The following is a 17,396-nucleotide window of genomic DNA, read 5'->3' as shown; positions in this document are numbered from 1 at the left end:
CCTCAGTGAATGAACGGCCTACAACCACACCTACGTAGGCGAAGCTCACAGGCGTAATCTGAGCAAAAGCAGATGTAAACAATTAGGTTCTAGACTGTTCTATTTATTTTTATTTTATTTAGTTAGTTTTGTTGGTACTGGGGTGGAACCCAGGGGCTTTCTACCTCCGGGCTATACTCCCAGACCTATTTTATACTTTATTTGGAAACAGGGTCTCACTAAGTTGCCGAGAGCCTCACTAGGTAGCTGAGGCTGGCTTCGAACCTGCGCGATCCTCCTGTCTCAGCCTCCCAAGTGCGGGAATTACAAGCGTCCACCACCATGCCCGGCTCTAGACTGTATGGCTGGGGTGCGATAACAAAATGCCACCGGCTGGGTGGTTTAGAAACAACACGAGCTCAGAGGCTGGCAAATTCAAGATCAGGAGGCTAGCCGGGCGTGGTGGCGCACACTTGTAATTCCAGTACTTGTCTCAGCCTCCCAGTACTTGGGAGGCTGAGACAGGAGGATCTCAGGTTCGTAACCAACCTTAGCTTAATGAGACCCTCTGCAACTCAGTGAGACCTGTTTCAAAATAAAGAATAAAAGATAAGGCTGGGGTGTAGCTCAGTGGTAGAATGCCCCTGGGTTCAACCCCCAGTACAGAAAAAAAAAAAAAAAAAAAGATCAGGATGCTAGCCAACTTGATGACGGGGGAGGGCCACTTGTCCTCAGAGGGTGGAGGGCAAGGGGGCACTCGGCCTCCTTTATGAGGACACTGATTCCAACCACGAGGGCACGAGCCTCCAAGGCGCACCTTCTCATACCATCACCAAGAGGTTGGTTGACATGTCAGGGTTCCAACATATGCGTTTTAGGGAGACACAAGCACTCAGACCACAGCAGCGGTCTGGACAGTATAATTTTCCAAATAGTATTTCCCTTATTCCTCTACCATTAGGCCGGGAGCTCTGTTAGGAATGGAGCCTGGCCTCTTTCTATCATGAGCTCCTTCCTTGACCCAAACACAATGAGTAGCCTTCCCGCAAGGAAACGTCCCCGGGTGAAGCGTGCTCAACACAGGAGTTGGGGCCTCATGGTCATTTTTACTGATCCAAGATCCAAGATCTAATCTTCAAGGAACTTAACAAAATGCTGACCGATTCATGCGGTCTAGAACCCGGGCCCTCTCTGCTGCTTCTTTTCCAAGCTGCATAGCTTTCCAACGTGCAAACATTCAAGAGAAACACAGGCTGGCGCCCTGCATCACAGAACGCCCAGCCCCGTGGCTGCTGTGTCATCTTCCAGTTTTCTCCAACCTGGTCTACATGCCACTGTCTCCCTCATACAGGTGCCGAGGCTGGAAGACGTAGTCCCCCAGCCCTGGTCTCTCTGCTCGAGTGAAGAAGCGAACTCTGTGGCCGTGAGTTCGCTTCAGGCAGGGCGCCGGCTGCGGGGCGGTCTGGGAGCAGCTCACATTCCCTGCAACCGGTTCATGGTTTTCTCACCTCCTTTCTTGTCCAGCATTTTCTGTCTTCCACAGTCCCCTTGCCTTTGAGAACAGCCTTTTGTTCACGGACAGGAGGAACGTGCAGGCTCATGAGCTCTGACTCAACCTCCCAACCCTCGCTGGACGAGGAGACAGCACTGAAGATATGGAGGCTGTGGGCCGGAGCTTGGCCAGTACGCAGAGTTCCAGACGGAGCCCCGGGCCGCTGCGGGGCTGCTGCCCGCCTGGCCCGGCGACCTTGGGCCTATCTGGGCCGTGATCTCACAGTGCAGAGGAGCTGGACTAGAGGATTGTGGGTTTTTCCTAGCTCTGTTGATCATACCGAGCCCTAATAATGACACTAAGCGTCTACACATGGAACCAAAGAATTGTATCGATACTTCTCTCTGGGTAATGTGATACCAAGAGATATTTTTTTTTTCTTCTTCGTGTTTTGCAAATAATCTATACCAAGATTACATTACTGATGTGTTTGAATTCTTTGTGTTCACAGCCCACAAAAAGTCTGTGAGGCCAAAAGAAAAATTAGAATATCTTTTTAAAAAATTTTTAAAAAGAAGATGTAGCCCACTCAGCCCTGGTCTCTGGTCACATGAAGATGCAAATTCTGTGAAGAAGTTGAGCATGGTAGGGCAAGCTGTATTACCAGTACTTGAGAGGCTGAAACAGGAGGATCACAGGGTTAAGGCCAGCCTCAGCAACTTAGAGAGGTTCTGTTTCAAGATAAAATAAAGCTGGGGAACTCGGCCTGGTGGTGCATGCTTATAATTCCAGTACTTGGGAGACTGAAACAGGAGGATTGCAGGTTCATGGCCAACCTCAGCTACTTAATGAGTCCTTCCGCAACTCAGTGAGACCCTGTTTCTTTCTTTTTTTTTTTTTTTTTTTTTTTTTTTTTTGGTGGTACTGGGGTTCCTGGAAGCCCTATATACCTCCGGGCTACACTCCCAGACCTATTTTTTTAACTTTTTTATGTGGAAATAGGGTCTCTTAAGCCAGCAAGGCTGGCTCCGAACCAGCGCAATCCTCCTGTCTCCACCTCCCAAGCGCGGGGGATTACAAGCGTGCACCACCACGCCCAGCAAGAGAAATAAAGAATAAAAATTAGGGCTGGGGTGCCCCTGGGTTCAATACCCAGTACTGTAAAAAAAAAAAAATAGAGCTGGGGGTGTAACTCAGAGGTAGAATGTTCTCTGGGTTCAACCTCCAGTACCATGGGGAAAAAAGGGAAATGAAGCTGATTTTTTAAAAAAATAAAATAAAAATTTAAAAGCCGGGCGTGGTGGCGCACGCTTGTAATCCCAGCATTCGGGAGGCTGAAGCCAGAGGATCGTGGTTCAGGAACAGACTCAGCTGCTTGTGAGGCCCTTTGCAACTCAGTGAGACCCTGTTTCAAAATAAAGCATAAAAAATAGGGCAAGGGGTATATCTCGGAGGTCAAATGCCCCTGGGTTCCACCCGCAAAAAAATAAAAAATAAAATAAATAAAAATAAAAATAAATAAAACAACAAATTTTAAGAATAAGCACAGAGAAGAACCGTTGGAGGCCCCAAATCCATCCATAGCTTAGAAGCAAGGATTCCCCAGGCACCGGCTGAAAGGTTTTGAAAGTGCTTCTAGCTCCACCTGCTGGCCATCTCAGAAACAGCCCCTGAATTTGGTTTGTAAAAGAGCTCAGAAAGGAATCTGTGGACTGGGATGGGATGGCATTCGGGATAAAGATCACTGTATTGACAGGCAAATTGACCTCATCCTCACCTCCAAGTTCACTGGAACACCTAAGCAAGTCCCTTCTCTAGAAGGCCTGGGATGGTCACCTGTAACCATGAGCCCCATGCCCTGGCAGGCCAGGTGGTTCCAGCTCTCCTGCCCGCTGTGCCTGGGCATCAGGCAGAGGAGAGGACACTGCAGGGAACCCACCCTCAGCCCATCAGCCGTGCACGGGTGGGTGTCATCTGGACCTGCCTCCCCCCCCCCCCCCGGGTTCCCACTGATCCGCAGCTCACAGATCTTTGGGCTAATTCAGCCCTGCAAGCATTTCTACGTGGCCCGGGCAGCCCAGGTGCTGGGAAGTCCTCTCCTCTGTCCTCCATCATTAGCCTTGAAGTGAGGCCCTCTTTCTCACTGGGGATCCCAGGCGCAGGGCAGGGGACCCTCTTTCTGAGCTGCCCCTTCCCACAGATGCTCCCTAGAAGAGACCCCCGCTGTCGGAGGCTGGGCTTTAGGGCCAGGGTAGCAGACACGCTCGTCAAGGCGGAAGTGCCCTACGCTGTCAAGATGCCTTTTCTAACTCCTGTCTAAAGGTGCCTCCCGGGTGGAGCTGAACTTGAAGACCTTCATGTGGTTTCTAGCAGTCAAGAGTCTCGGGAAAGCCCATCCTTCCAGGATGGAGGAGTGGCCCACGGCACCGGATTGGTCCTGCAGGGAGGGAAGGGCTGCCATATTTGGAGGGCAGCAGAGTGGCCACCTCCTCCGGCAGCTTCTTTATAGCTGGCTGGGCCTGGCTGGTGGGCGTGCAGGAGGACTCCAGCTCGTGGCTCCAGGAGCACACTCCCAGCAGCGGCCCCAGGTACGTGGGGAGCCTCTCGGCCGGCAGGGCCGTTCATTTCTAACCCTTCCACCCTGCAGATCCTGCCTGACTTCCTTACTCCCCCGCCCCAGATGGGCCCCGGCCAGGGAAAACTCAGGCCATGTTCATTGTGGCTGGCTTTGCGTTTCTCTGTGTGTGTGTGTGTGTGTGTGTGTGTGTGTGTGTTCCTAGGGATGGAACCCAGGGGCATTCAACCTCCGAGCTACACTCCCAGACCTATTTTATGTTTATTTAGAAACAGGGTCTCACTAAGTTACTAAGAGTCTCGCTAAATAGCTGAGGCTGGCTTCGAACCTGCGATCTTCCTGCCTCAGCCTCCCAGGCGCGGGGATTACAAGGGTGGCCCCCCACGCCGGCTGGGCTTTGCATTTCTGACTTTGGATGCTATGACAAAATGCTGCTTCAGAGTTGGCTGGTTGGACTTTGATCCGCTTTGATGCTTTGCCTATAAAAACAAGGTATTCTTAATTCTCCTGTGAGATTATTCTTACTTAAGATTCCAGTCTAGGCTGACATGGGGTGTGACCTGTTTAGGGGACTAAGGCTTCATCCAGAGCTCTTTGGAGAGAGCCGGACTGAGTCCACTGGGGCAGGGACAGGAGGGGTGCAGGCAAAGGCCCCAGCAAGGGTGGGTCAGGGAGGCATCTTTGCAGGCTTCCAGGGAAACTGAGGGCTCTAAGGCTGTGTCCCCCTTTTTAACATAATAACCACCATCACACCAGAGCTGAAGATTTTAGCAGAGGAACACAGATCACTTTTAGGGAAGCCGCAGGGGACAGTGGAGGCAAGTCAGGGGCTAAGCACGGCCTCCTGACCTCTGGCTCTGGGCCTCCAGGGCCCTGCAGCGCACCTCAAGCCAGAAGACAGCTGCAGCCTGCTCCGAGCCTGCCTGTGTCCTTGATCCAGTGGACAAAGGTCCGGGTGCCAGAACGGCCTGGCCGGCCTGCCGCTGGGCCTTGGGAGGTGGAGGTCCACAATGGCCACTGTAGTTTCAGAAGCCAGGTGTGAAGGCCACCCCATGGAGTGTGAGACATTCGGTGACATCAGAGCTTGTGGATGCTCTGACCAAGAGCCCCCTGGGCGTCCCCTGGCCTCCCTTACCACATTTCCCTGAAATTCCTTAAGAGCCCTGCCCTTTCCTCGGCTTACCATCAGCCCCATAGCACAAAATGTGCCCAACATCCCCCGGGGCTCGATGGGAGTGGGCGGGGCCGGCGGCGGGGTTAGCGCCACCCAGCGCTCAGCTCATCCTGCCCTCCCACTGAGCGGCTTTGGGCAGATTACTTGACTTTGTTCCAATAGACCTCTTTTTTCTTTTTTCTCTTTTTTCTTTCTTTCTTTTTCTTTTCTTTCTTTGTGTGTGTGTGTGTGTGTTACTGAGAATGGGACCCAGGTGCATTGTACCTCAGAGCCCTATTTTTTAGTCCCTTTATTTTTAAATAGATTCTCGCTGAGTTGCAAGGGCTCCCTAAGTAGCTGAGGCTGGCCAGAACCCCGACCCCCGACCCCCTGCCTCCGCCTCCTGAAGGCCGGGATTACAAGCGTGCGCCAACACGCCCAGCATTTTTTTTTTTAACCTCGGGAATTTAGCCCAAAGTCTTGCACAGCAAGGCACGCGCTCTAGCACTGAATTACATCCCCAGGCCTTTTTAAACTTTTTCTTTTGAGATGGGGTCTTCCTAACTTGCCCGTGCTGGCTTTGAACTTGTGATTCTAGCCTCAGCCTCTGAGTCGATGGAATTGCACGCATACACCACCACCTTGCCTGGATACCAGAACTTTTTTTTTCTTTTTTTTTTCTTTTTTTTTTTTTTTTTTTTTTTTGCAGTGCTAGGAATTAAACCCAGAGGTTTTCTACCTCCAAGCTACAACCCCCAGACCCACTTTTATTCTTTATTTGGAAATGGGGTCTCACTGAGTTGCAGAGGGCCTCACTAAGCAGCTGAGGCTGACCTCAAACCTGCGATCCTCTTGTCTCAGCCTCCCAAATACAGGGATTACAAGCGTGTGCCAGCACACCTGGCTCCGGTACTTTTATAAACAGGGAAACAATGTACCCATGCCATGTGAGAATCAAATTAGGCAACGTCACAGACCGGCTTAACACAATAGCTGAAGCATAGTACACGTGCAACAAAGAACTAGGAGGAGCCAGGAGCGTGGTGCACGCCTGTAATCCCAGGACTTGGGAGGCTGAGACGGGAAGATTGCAGGTTTGAGGACACCTTCAGCAAGTAGTGAGGCTCTCATCAATCTAGCAAGATCCTGTTTAGAAATAAAAATAAAATAGGGCTAGAGGTGTGGCTCAGAGCTAGAATGCCCCTGAGTTCAATCTCTAATACCACAAAAAGAAGGAGGAGGAGGAGGAGGAGGAGGAGGAGGAGGAGGAGGAGGCCGCCACCAGGCAGGTGGCAGGCACCTGTAATCCCAGTATGTGAGAGATTCCAGTTTTTGAGAGGCTGAGACAGAAGGATCACAGGTTCCAGTCCAGCTTCAGCAACTTGGCAAGGCCCTCAGCAACTTAGTGAGACCTTGTTTCAAAATTTAAAAAAACAGCCAGGCATGGTGGCACACACTTGTAACCCCAATACTTGGGAGACTGAGACAGGAGGATCACAGGTTCGCAGCCAGTCTTAGCAACTTAGTGAGACCTTGTTTCAAAATAAAGAATAAAAAGTAGGGCTGGGGGTGAAGCTTGGAGGTAGAATGCCCCTGAGTTTCATCCCCAGTACCACAATAAGATTAATAATAAGAATATTTTTTAAATAATAATAAAGTAGGATTAGGGGTCTAGCTTGGAAGTAAAATGTCCCTGGGTTCAACCCCAATACCCCACACACACACACAAAAAAAAAAAATACCCTAATGGGATAAGCAGGGATCACACTGTTCCCTAGGGAGTGAGATTTAAAAAAAAAAAGCACCTATAGCCCATTTTGACCCCTGACATGAGGGGAGGCTGCAATCCCTCAACTATGTTTCCATCGTGTGTGTGTGTGTGTGTGTGTGTGTGTGTGTGTGTGCGCGATTAGGGGTCTAGCTTGGAAGTAGAATGTCCCTGGGTTCAACCCCAATACCCCACACACACACACACACAAAAATACCCTAATGGGATAAGCAGGGATCACACTGTTCCCTAGGGAGTGAGATTTAAAAAAAAAAAAAAAAAAGCACCTATAGCCCATTTTGACCCCTGACATGAGGGGAGGCTGCAATCCCTCAACTATGTTTCCATCCTGTGTATGTGTGTGTGTGTGTGTGTGTGTGTGTGTGCGCGCGCGCGCGCGTGTGGTTCTGGGGATGGAACCCAGGAGCATTCTACCCCCAAGCTACACTCCCAGCCCTATTTTTTATTCTTTATTTCAAAACAGGGTCTCACTGAGTTGCAAGGGCCTCACTAAGTAGCTGAGGCTGTCGGCAAACTGCCATCCTCCTGTCTCAGCCTCCCGCATGCTGGGATTACAAGCACCACGCCCGGCTAGTCACAGCCTTTATAATTGCCCCTTGCAGCTGCTTATCTGCTGAGAAAGCCAAGCTCGGGCCCTGAGTGGAGAGAGCTCCCGGCAAAAGCAAAGAAACTTGATATTTGAATTAACCTGTGTGGGCCCCAGCTCGGGAACACCCTTGCTTATGCCCTGGGGAAAACAGAAATGGCACAAGGGTGCCATTCCTTTGCTTAAACCCTGCTACAATCGGGAGGCAGGAGAGGAGGTCGGGAAGACCAGGGAGAGCTAACTGCCCGACCCTTGCTCTTCCAGATTCCGACACCATGAAGAAGCACCTGGCGGCGTGGGGGCTGGCCCTGGTCTGCGTCCTGCTCTGCGGCCATCTCTCCGCGGTCAAGGCGAGGGGCATAAAGCACAGAATCAAGTGGAACCGGAAGACGCTGCCCAGCAGCCCGCAGGTCACAGAAGCCCGGGTGGCCCAGAACCGCCCGGGAACCTTCATCAAGCAGGGCCGGAAGCTGGATATCGACTTCGGGGCAGAGGGCAACAGGTACTACGAGGCCCACTACTGGCAGCTCCCCGACGGCATCCACTACGACGGCTGCTCCGAGGCCAACGTCACCAAGGAGATGTTTGTCGCCAAGTGCATCAACGCCACCCAGGCGGCCAACCAGGCCGAGTTTTCCCGGGAGAAGCAAGACAGCCGGCTGCACCAGTGGGTCCTGTGGCGGCTGATCCAGGAGCTCTGCGCGGTCAAGCACTGCGACTTCTGGCTGGAAGGGGGAGCGGGACTCGGGCGGGCCGTGGACCAGCCGATGGTGCTCAGCCTGCTTCTCTTCGTTTGGCTCGTGGTGAAGTAATCTGGCAAGGAGGCTGGCAGCTGCAACGCCGAGCCGGCGAGCAACGCACGGACAGTGGCACCCGGTTCCCCACCCAAACCCACGTGTGTCTCAAAGGTACCAGAGAGCCGCGATCCATCAGCGCTTCAAGTGTCACTCCCAAGGATCCACCCTGGCGCTCGTTTGTGTCTGATGAGTGTGTGTCCGTGTGTCCGTCCCCCCCCCCGCCTGCTGCACGGGTCGGGGGGGGGGGCAATTGCTTGTGTATCCCCACATTCCAGGATAGACAACTGGTGAATCCACAGAAGCCGTGCCAAGCCCTTCCCCGGACTTCCCCACTCAGAGGTAGACGTTACTCCCATTTTATACGCAGGACAACGAAGCCCAGAGACCGGAGGCAGCGCCCTCCACTCACACGGCCAGACCACACAGAGCCCTTGGCTTTCCCACTCCGCCCAATCCCAGGGCTGTCTGGAGTTCAGTGTATGTCTCAGAGGTCCCAGGCTAGCCCTGCTTCTCTAGTGAGTCTTAGGAAGCTCCACGTCTAGAAATCAATAGACCCGAGCCAATAGCTACGTGCCTTGAAATTTAGTTTACTCCATCTAGTTAAACTAAAATATAGTAAAGGAATTAGATTAACCTGGAAATAAAGCCAACCAAAGGCTCAGATTTAAGGAAATATTGCCGGGCCATCCCAGAGGAGACCAGATAGACAAGATAGACAGATCCCAGATAGACCAGATAGACAAGATAGACAGATCCCAGATAGACCAGATAGACAAGAAAAGATGCTGCCAAGGACGTAACCTCGTCATGGCAGGCGGAGTCTTTTTCGCAAGAAGTCTAAGTGTTTGCAGTTGCCGTCCGTGCAGCAGTCTGTGTTTAAGACATGTTTGTATCTCATGGACCCCGGCCCAGTGTGCGTGTCTAATACGCAATCATATAAGCATCCTTAATATACGTCCTTACTGGGGAGTGGAATTGATCCAATTATGTTATCTGCATGTACAAATATGCCACAATTAAGCCCGTTATTCTGTATAATTCATACACACCAATAAAATTTTTCAATTAGTACACATATATGTATGTATGCCCTTTCGATACTGCTTTCCACAATCTCTGTTGGTACTTTTTCTTGGAAGGGAGGGGGCTGGGGATTGAAGCCAGGGATATGCTGCCTCTGAGCTAGAACCCAACCCTGGCTTTTGGTTTTGTTTTTCTTTTTGGAATAAGGTCTCCCAAAGTTGCCAAGGCTGGCCTTGAACCTGTGATTCTCCTGTCTCACCCTCCCGAGTACTGAGATTACAGGTGAGCACCACCATACCCAGCTTTTATTAGGTCTTCTAACACTACTCTGGAAGGGCCACCATCTCTCTAAATTACTTATCACTATAAAAATATAATTACTTGTCAAAAAAGTCTTTTTAAATGGTTTTTTAAAAGCAGTATCTTTAAAGTAACCCAATAAAGAATTCATGCCCGCCGTAAACAAGTGTTGATGTACCACCTTACTAGTTAAAAAATGTATCAAGCCGAGTGTGGTGGCACACACTTGTAATCTCAGTGCTTGGGAGGCTGAGACAGGAGGACCACAGGTTCAAAGCCAGCCTCAGCTACTTAATGAGGCTCTCAGCAACATAGTGAGACCCTGTTTCCAAATAAAATAGAAAATAGGTCTGGGAGTGGAGCCTGAAGGTAGAAAGCCCCTGGGTTCCATCCCCAGCACCACACACATACCAAAAAAAATTATATATATTAACATTTTGAATATTGTCTAAATAAAAATATCGAACCTCGGGCTGTCAGATGCTCCCGCGGGCCCCTGGAGCACCCTGAGAAGTCCAGGAGTTGTTTGTTGGACCATACTTGAGATAACAGGTGATGCATATTATCAATTCTCGTTTAAAGAGCGTCTGTGAAGGGGAAAATGCGTCTGGTCGGATCCTTTATCTCGTGTGTATCAGAACATGAGTGTCGATAACGATAACGGCGACTCTGCTGAGTTCCCAAGCTCTCCGCTCCTCTCAGGGGAACAGTGGGAAACTTTTAACATAGACAGTGGGTGAGGCTGGGGGCGGGCAGCCCAGGGAAGCAGCCTCCTCCCCGTGGATACCTCAGTGCTTCCACAGTAGAGGCCCCTCGCTGGATTGAGGAAGACCCAGCCAAAGAAGCCAGCTGTGTCCCTGCAGCCTCTGGTCCTATCCTCACCTGTAAGCAACAGCCCGTTAATTCTAGATCAGAGAACAAAAAAAAAGGTACACACAAGCCGGGCGTGGTGGCGCACACTTGTTATCCTAGGACTTGGGAGGCTGAGACAGGAGGATCGCAGGTTCACAGCCAGCCTCAGCTACTTAGTGAGGCCTACGCAACTTAGTGAGACCCTGTTTCAAAACAAAGAATAAAAAAATGGGGCTGGGGGTGTAGCTCAGAGGCGGAATGGCCCTGGGTCATCCCCAGTACCGCAAAAACAAAACAAAACAAAAAGTGCACACACAGATTGTCTCTTGCATGCCCTTTTTAAGAAATAACAACAATGTGATAAAGAAGGAAAAATACTTGGAGGAAGAGTGTCGACATTTGAGCTCCTGGCTTCTAGCTTCATTCCGAGGGCACACGGCAACACCAGCAAAACGACTTCACTTCTGATGCGAAAGCATTCCAGCTGCGGTGTGGTCACGGCTTTCTAATTGCTGTTCTTACTCTTTGCATTAACTCTACCCCACAGATTTAAGTGGGGCATGAACTGAGTCTGTATGCGATGATTCAAACGCAAAATTTATCCCTGGCTTATTTTTATTTTTGAGCATTAAAAATTAATCTCTGCTCGTGCACTGTAAGTGCCGTGATGGGGAGATTCCGGGTGCCGGTCACATAGTACAGCAGGTGGCTTGTGGCCTCCTCCCTCCTCTCCTCCCTCCCCATCCCTTTCCACTATTCCACTGGTCTCTCTTGTTTATGGAGTTTTTTTTTTTTTTTTTTTTTTTTTTTTTTTTTTTTTTGGTGGTACTGGGGTTCCTGGAAGCCCTCCTTCCTCCAGGCTACACTCCCAGACCTATTTTATATTTTTGAAACAGGGTCTCTTACGCCAGCACGGCTGGCTTCGAACCTGCGCGATCCTCCTGTCTCTGCCTCCCAAGCGCGGGGATGACAAGCCTGCGCCACCACGCCCGGCTCTGAAGTTTTTAATTAAAACTGTGTACTTGAACATGTTGGCTGGCACTTCCAAGTCATGAAATAGACATGTTGAACCTGGCTTTTCACTTGAGCCAAGGGCTTTTAAGTGCCTAACCTATGAGACGCTTCTGAATTGCTCTTTTTTTTTTTTTTCCTGGTACTGGGGATGAAACCCAGGGGGATTCTACCTCCAAGCTACATCCCCAGCCCTATTTTTTATTCTTTATTTTAAAACAGGGTCTCACTGAGTTGCAAAGGGCCTCACTAAGAAGTAGCCGAGGCTGCCCATGAACTGCGATCCTCTTGTCTCAGCCTCCCAAATGCTGGGATTACGAGTGTGTGCCACCACACCTGGCTTTATTTTTTAATTTTGAAGCAGGGTCTCGCTAAATTGCTGAGGACTTCACTAAGTCGCTGAGGATGACCTCAAGCCCACGATCCTCCTGTCTCGGCCCCACAAGTACTGGGATTACAGGCGTGCACCAGGACGCCCAGCTCCTATGAGTTTTGATTTCTGGTGTCCCTAGCCCCACCCTTCCTCCCACCCTGGGGTGTAGCCTTCACCCCTTTACTGTGCTCAGATATTTAAGGGAAGATTTTGTGCATGTGTGCTTTATTTTATGCCTTTTGAAAACACTACAATTACACATATAGTATTTAATCTTCTGCAATTTGTCTTCCAAACTTAACACGGCATCATAAAACTCTCTGGCTTAACAGCTATTAGCTGATGCAGCTCTTTAGATTGCTGTGTAATATTAAAAAGGATAACACACTGTGGTTGCTTTTTTGGCCACTGCAAACATTAAACATCCTTCTCCACACAGCCTTACACGCTACAGCTTTTATTTCCGTAGAATCGAGTCACACATGCAGAATTCCTGGAACAAAGTCTGCGTGGAATTTGAACTTTGCCAGATGTGACCAGATTCCGTTCCCACGCATCCGAGGCAGCTCGGTTCCCAGCGGCGGCGTGTGGTATTAACCTGGACGAGCGTCTGCCATTTAAGTTGGAGAAGCCTCGTCTTCTTTCCTTCACAAGAGAACACACCTGGCGCTTCTTAAGTAACTGGTGCTAACGGCCACTGGAAAATACTGAAACTGTTAGCAGCCCCCCTTCTAAACCTGGCTGTTGGCTCAGAGCACCCAAGGCGAGCCTGGAAATTGGGCCACGTGTGGGCTCCTGTTCAGGGGGTGGCGAGTTTGTACAACTCCGTTTTCCTCAGCTGGGGCCTGTGAGGTCTGACTGTGAGGTCCGGCCTTGAGTCTTACCAGAGAAGGACCAAGAGGAAAAGACAGAGAAAGAAAAACGCCTCCTAACCACTGCCCTGCCCGGAGATGACCTGGCCACTAGACATCAGCCATGGCTTACACCACTGCTCCAGTCCCCCCCTCCCCTGCCCCACAAGAAGCCCCAGCCTGTAAGGAGGTGGGTTCCTGACTCCTCCGGGCTCGCTCTCCAGTCAGGTGCCTCCTTCCAGGTCTTATTTCTAAATAATGCCTGTTCCCTGGCATCGAGCATTTTTTTGCCCCATAGACCCCAACACCAGCGTCCAGGGGAGACCTGGGGTAAAGTTTGGCTCTCGTTGCATATGTGTGCACACGCGCATGCACACGTGTATATTACTGGAGATGGAAGCCAGGGGCATTCTGCCATTGAGCTACATTCCCGGCTCTATTTAAATTTTTATTTTGAAACACAATATTGCCGGCGTGGTGGCGCACGCTTGTAATCCCAGCGCTTGGGAGGCTGAGACAGGAGGATCGCACAGGTTCAAAGCCAGCCTCGGCTACTTAGTGAGGCTCTCAGCAACTTAGTGAGACCCTGTTTCCAAATAAAGTATAAAATAGGTCTGGGAGTAGAGCCTGGAGGTAGAAAAGCCCCTGGGTTCTACCCCCCCCAGTACCAATAAATAAATAAATAAATACAGTATCAGTAAACTACTATGCACTGGCCTTGAACGTGTGATCCTCCTGTCTCAGCCTCCCAAGTACTAGAATTACAAGGATGCTCCACCGAGCCCAGCTGGCCCCGGCCGTTTGACAAAAGTAGAATTATACATGTAGGTATCTGCTTTTCAGCAAAAACACTTCTCTGGACGTGAGACTCAAAAGGAGCGCGTATCTAGCACACTCTAGGCTGGAGAGAATGTCAGCACCTCTGCAGAGACCCCCCCAGCCCCCCCAGCCTGACTACTGCGTCTATGAAGTGCATTCTGGGTAGTGAGTTCCTGAGCTGCCCCCTCTCCCTACCTCAAGCTTCCTAAGAGCTGGGTGGTGGGCCCATGGCCAGGGGCCCCAGGCCGGCTTCACACCTGTGGTGCGGTCCCACCTCGCGCCTGCCCCGCACCTTCTCACCCCTTCCTCCCGGCTGGACAGCCCAGGCACCTGCTTCTGGAGTCTGCTGGGACCCTTCTGAAACGCTGACAGCAGGCCCCACGTGTCCACAGACAGGCAGCAGGAGGGATTTCAGCCCCCAAGAGCAGGCCCGTGCTCCCGGTCATCTGGGTATGCAGATTCCCTGGCAAGAGGCAAAACAGATGAGTCCCCACTCCTGGGCACCAGGACCTTGTAAAGTGGGAGTGAGCGGGGTATTTTCCGACGTGGTGGGAATGAGGTCCACTGCCTCCGGGGAGCTAGCTCAGCCCGCCCTGCAAAGCCTGTCCTAGAAAAACAGGCTCGGTCCTTTCCCTTGGCACCTGGGGGCCTTTACCTGGGCCGGGATATTCAGGGTCTCACTTATAAGCAGGAGCAAGCGCCAAGAAGGGTGAGTATCCCCCACCCCTCCCAACCTAGCCCTGAGGCCTGGCTCACACCAGGAGCCCAGGCCCCGGGTGGAAGAGTGATTACCTTCACCAGGTGCGAGGCCTAAGACTGAAACAAGCCCACACACCCCAGGCTGACCCTGTCTCTGAGGGGCCCTTCCTGGCCGCCCAGCTCTGACCCTCCCCCATCCTGCACCCTGCAGACTCAAGTGTGGATGCCTTTCCTACCCCCGGTCTGAATGTGAGAGCTTCATCCACTCTTCCGCTGCAGCAGCCCGCCCTGGGGATCCCCGTGGCTTTTCTTAACGCTAACCCTGTGGTGGAATGCACTGTTTCTTAAACGATGCAGATTGTTTAAACTCCTGTAGCCTTGGCTGTGAACTGTGGAAGGAAACTGGCAGGAGGCCAGAGGGAAACTGGAGGAAATTGCAGACCAGCAGGTCAGGGCCAGTGGAGCAGCTGGCCTGGTGAGATGGAGGGAGAGAGGAGGGCAGGGAGGGAGGGAGGTGGGCAGGAATGGAGGGCTAGTGCAGGGCTGGAAAAGGCCATCAGAGAGCTCCCAGGAGCACCCAGAAGGGGAGGATGCTAGGCCCCCAGGGGCTCATTCAGCACTATGGAAAGGGATTTTCAAGGCCCAGGGAGAGGCTAAGGTCAAAGTGGGGTCTGGCTAGGTGACAACCACATCGGTTGTGTTGTGCGGGAATTTCCAAACCTATAATATATAAGGTTTCTAATCCCCCCTCCTTTTTTTTTTCTTTTTCTCTTTTTTTCTTTTTTTCTTTTCTTTTTTTTTTTTTTTTTTTTTTTGGTAGTACTGGGGATAGAACCCAGGGGACTTCTACCTCTGGGCTACACTCCCAGACCTATTTTATATTTTATTTGGAAACAGGGTCTCTTAAACCAGCTGAGGCTGGCTTCAAACCCACACAATCCTCCTGTCTCCACCTCCCAAGCGTGGGGATTACAAGCATGTCCCACCATGCCTGGCTCTAATTTTGATTTTAAATGGCTGTTTGACTCAGGGCTACTTAGCTATCAAGAACAAAGCAAAAGCCAGGCATGGTGGAACATGCTTGTAATTCCAGTACTTTGAGAGGCTGAGACAGGAGGATTATAGATTCAAGACCAGCCGCTGCAACTTAATGAGGCCCTCCGACATTTAGTGAGACCCTGTTTCAAAACAAAAAATAAAATAGCTCAGAGATAGAATATCTCCAGTGCCAAAAAAAAAAAAAAATAGGCTGGGGTGTAGCACGGTGATAGAGTGCTTACCCAGAGTACACGAGGCCCTGGGTTCCATCCCCAGCAGTACAGGGGGAAAAAATGGAGGGTCTTATGCCCCCACCCCCACTTTCCCTTTTTTTGGGGGGAAGGTGCTGGGGATTGAACTCAGGGGCATATTACCTCTGAGATACACTCCCAGTCGTTTTTATTTTTAACAGACTTTTGCTAAGTTGCTAAGGGTCTTACTAAGTGTCTGATGCTGGCCTCAAACCTGCTGTCCTCCTGTCACAGCCTCCCAAGGACTGGGCTTACAGGCAGCTTGGTTTGTGGCATCTTAAGTGTCATTTATCCCTTTCTGTGTCCACGCCACCACCCCTGTTGTCCGGGGGACAGGAGGGGGAGGACGGCACAGGAGGCCAAGGGCTGGTGGGGTCCCTTGGGTTATGGCCCAGTTGGAATTACCAAAGGTGGAGGTCGCACCCACCTAACACTGACAGCTTTTCTGGCTCCTTAGTAGAAGAGCCAGATTAAAGAAATTCTGCCTGAGCGGGGTGTGGGGGGTGCACGCTTGTAATCCCAGCATCTGGGAGGCTGAGACAGGAGGATCGCGGTTCGCGGCCAGCCTCAGCTATTGAGCGAGGTCCTTTGCAAGTCAGAGAGACCCTGTTTCAAAATAAAGAATAAAAAATAGGGCTGGGGGTGTAGCTCGGAGGTAGAATGCCCCTGGGTTCCATCCCCAGTACCACACACACAAAAAAAATTTCCTCCTGGGATTTTGATCCTGGCAGGGCCTGAAGTCCCGCTCCCTCTTAGCTGGAAGACGCTGGCCTCTTCAGACAGATGCTTCCAGAAGTCCAGCTCTTGGATTCTCACCCAGGGAGGCTCTGACACCTGCCTTTTCAGTCTGCTTGGCCTCCGCATCCACATCTGAAGGCCACAGTTTAGCCTCACCATAGCCAGACGGCTTTTACTTAGACTTTTTTTTTTTTTTTGCAATACTGGGGATGGAAGCCAGGGTCATTGTACCTCCAGTCTACACCCCACCCCTATTCTTTAGTCTTTTTTTTACTTTTGAAACAGGATCTCACTGAGTTGAAAAGGGCCTCGCTAAGTAGCTGAGGCTGTCCTCGAACCGCGATCCTCCGGTCTCAGCCTCCCGAATCCTGGGGTTACAAGCGTGCACCACCACCTGGCTTAGAATTTGATTTTTTTTTTATCCTCTGGGCACTGTCATCATGACTCCTAGTGTACGTTCAACATCCCAGCTGATATCCTTGTTTGCCTCGTCTTGGGCATTTTGTGGGTTCATTCCTGCCTTCCTTCCACAAACAATGACTGATTCCTACTGTGCGTCCAGCTACTCTGCCGGAGCTACTGAGCCGGAGCGCTCATGGCGACAGAGGCAGCGGCCCCGCTGTGAGGTTGGTACCTGCGTGCACCTGTGCCGAGGCCCCCGTTGTATGGTACATCAGAGTTGCTTGTGGTTGTTGCTTCTGCAAGGCTCCTGTCTCTTCTCCATCTCTCCCCCAAGAAGCCCCACCTACCCTTGCAGACGCACCCTACCTGGAAACCTTTCTCGCTCACGTCCAGGTCACGCACAGCACAGACAGCTCAAAGAACACGTCCCCGCTACTGCCTTCAAGGCGCTCTCGGTCTGGTGGGGACAGAAACCTGGTCTTGCAGCACCGAGAAGCACCCGGCCAGACCTGGGCACTAGCAAGAAAGGTTCCCAGGCAGGGCGAGTCTGAAAGGATGGGTGAAGGTATTCAGCAGAGAAATGGGAAAGAGACATTGCAAAGATGTGTGCTGGGCGCCCTCGGGTAGCTGTGTGTCCATCATACGGGGGGTGTGGTGTGTTTGGAGTG

At 51.3% G+C, this 17,396-nt stretch overlaps 1 protein-coding gene across 1 annotated transcript; it reads left to right on the top strand.

Annotated features, from left to right (window-relative positions):
* Positions 1-7,849: 7,849 nt before the first annotated feature.
* On the top strand, positions 7,850-8,386 carry PRND (prion like protein doppel; the record flags this gene model as incomplete). Its single annotated transcript, XM_080716615.1, has 1 exon — positions 7,850-8,386. One exon carries the CDS (start codon positions 7,850-7,852, stop codon positions 8,384-8,386), a length of 537 nt encoding a protein of 178 aa, XP_080572741.1.
* Between the last annotated feature and the right edge of the window lie 9,010 nt (positions 8,387-17,396).

Source organism: Muscardinus avellanarius (genome assembly GCF_963383645.1).
Source record: "Muscardinus avellanarius genome assembly, chromosome: 19".
In the NCBI taxonomy this organism is placed as follows: domain Eukaryota; kingdom Metazoa; phylum Chordata; class Mammalia; order Rodentia; family Gliridae; genus Muscardinus; species Muscardinus avellanarius.
Note: the sequence above shows the minus strand (reverse complement) of the source record. Positions and strands in the feature narration are given on the sequence as shown.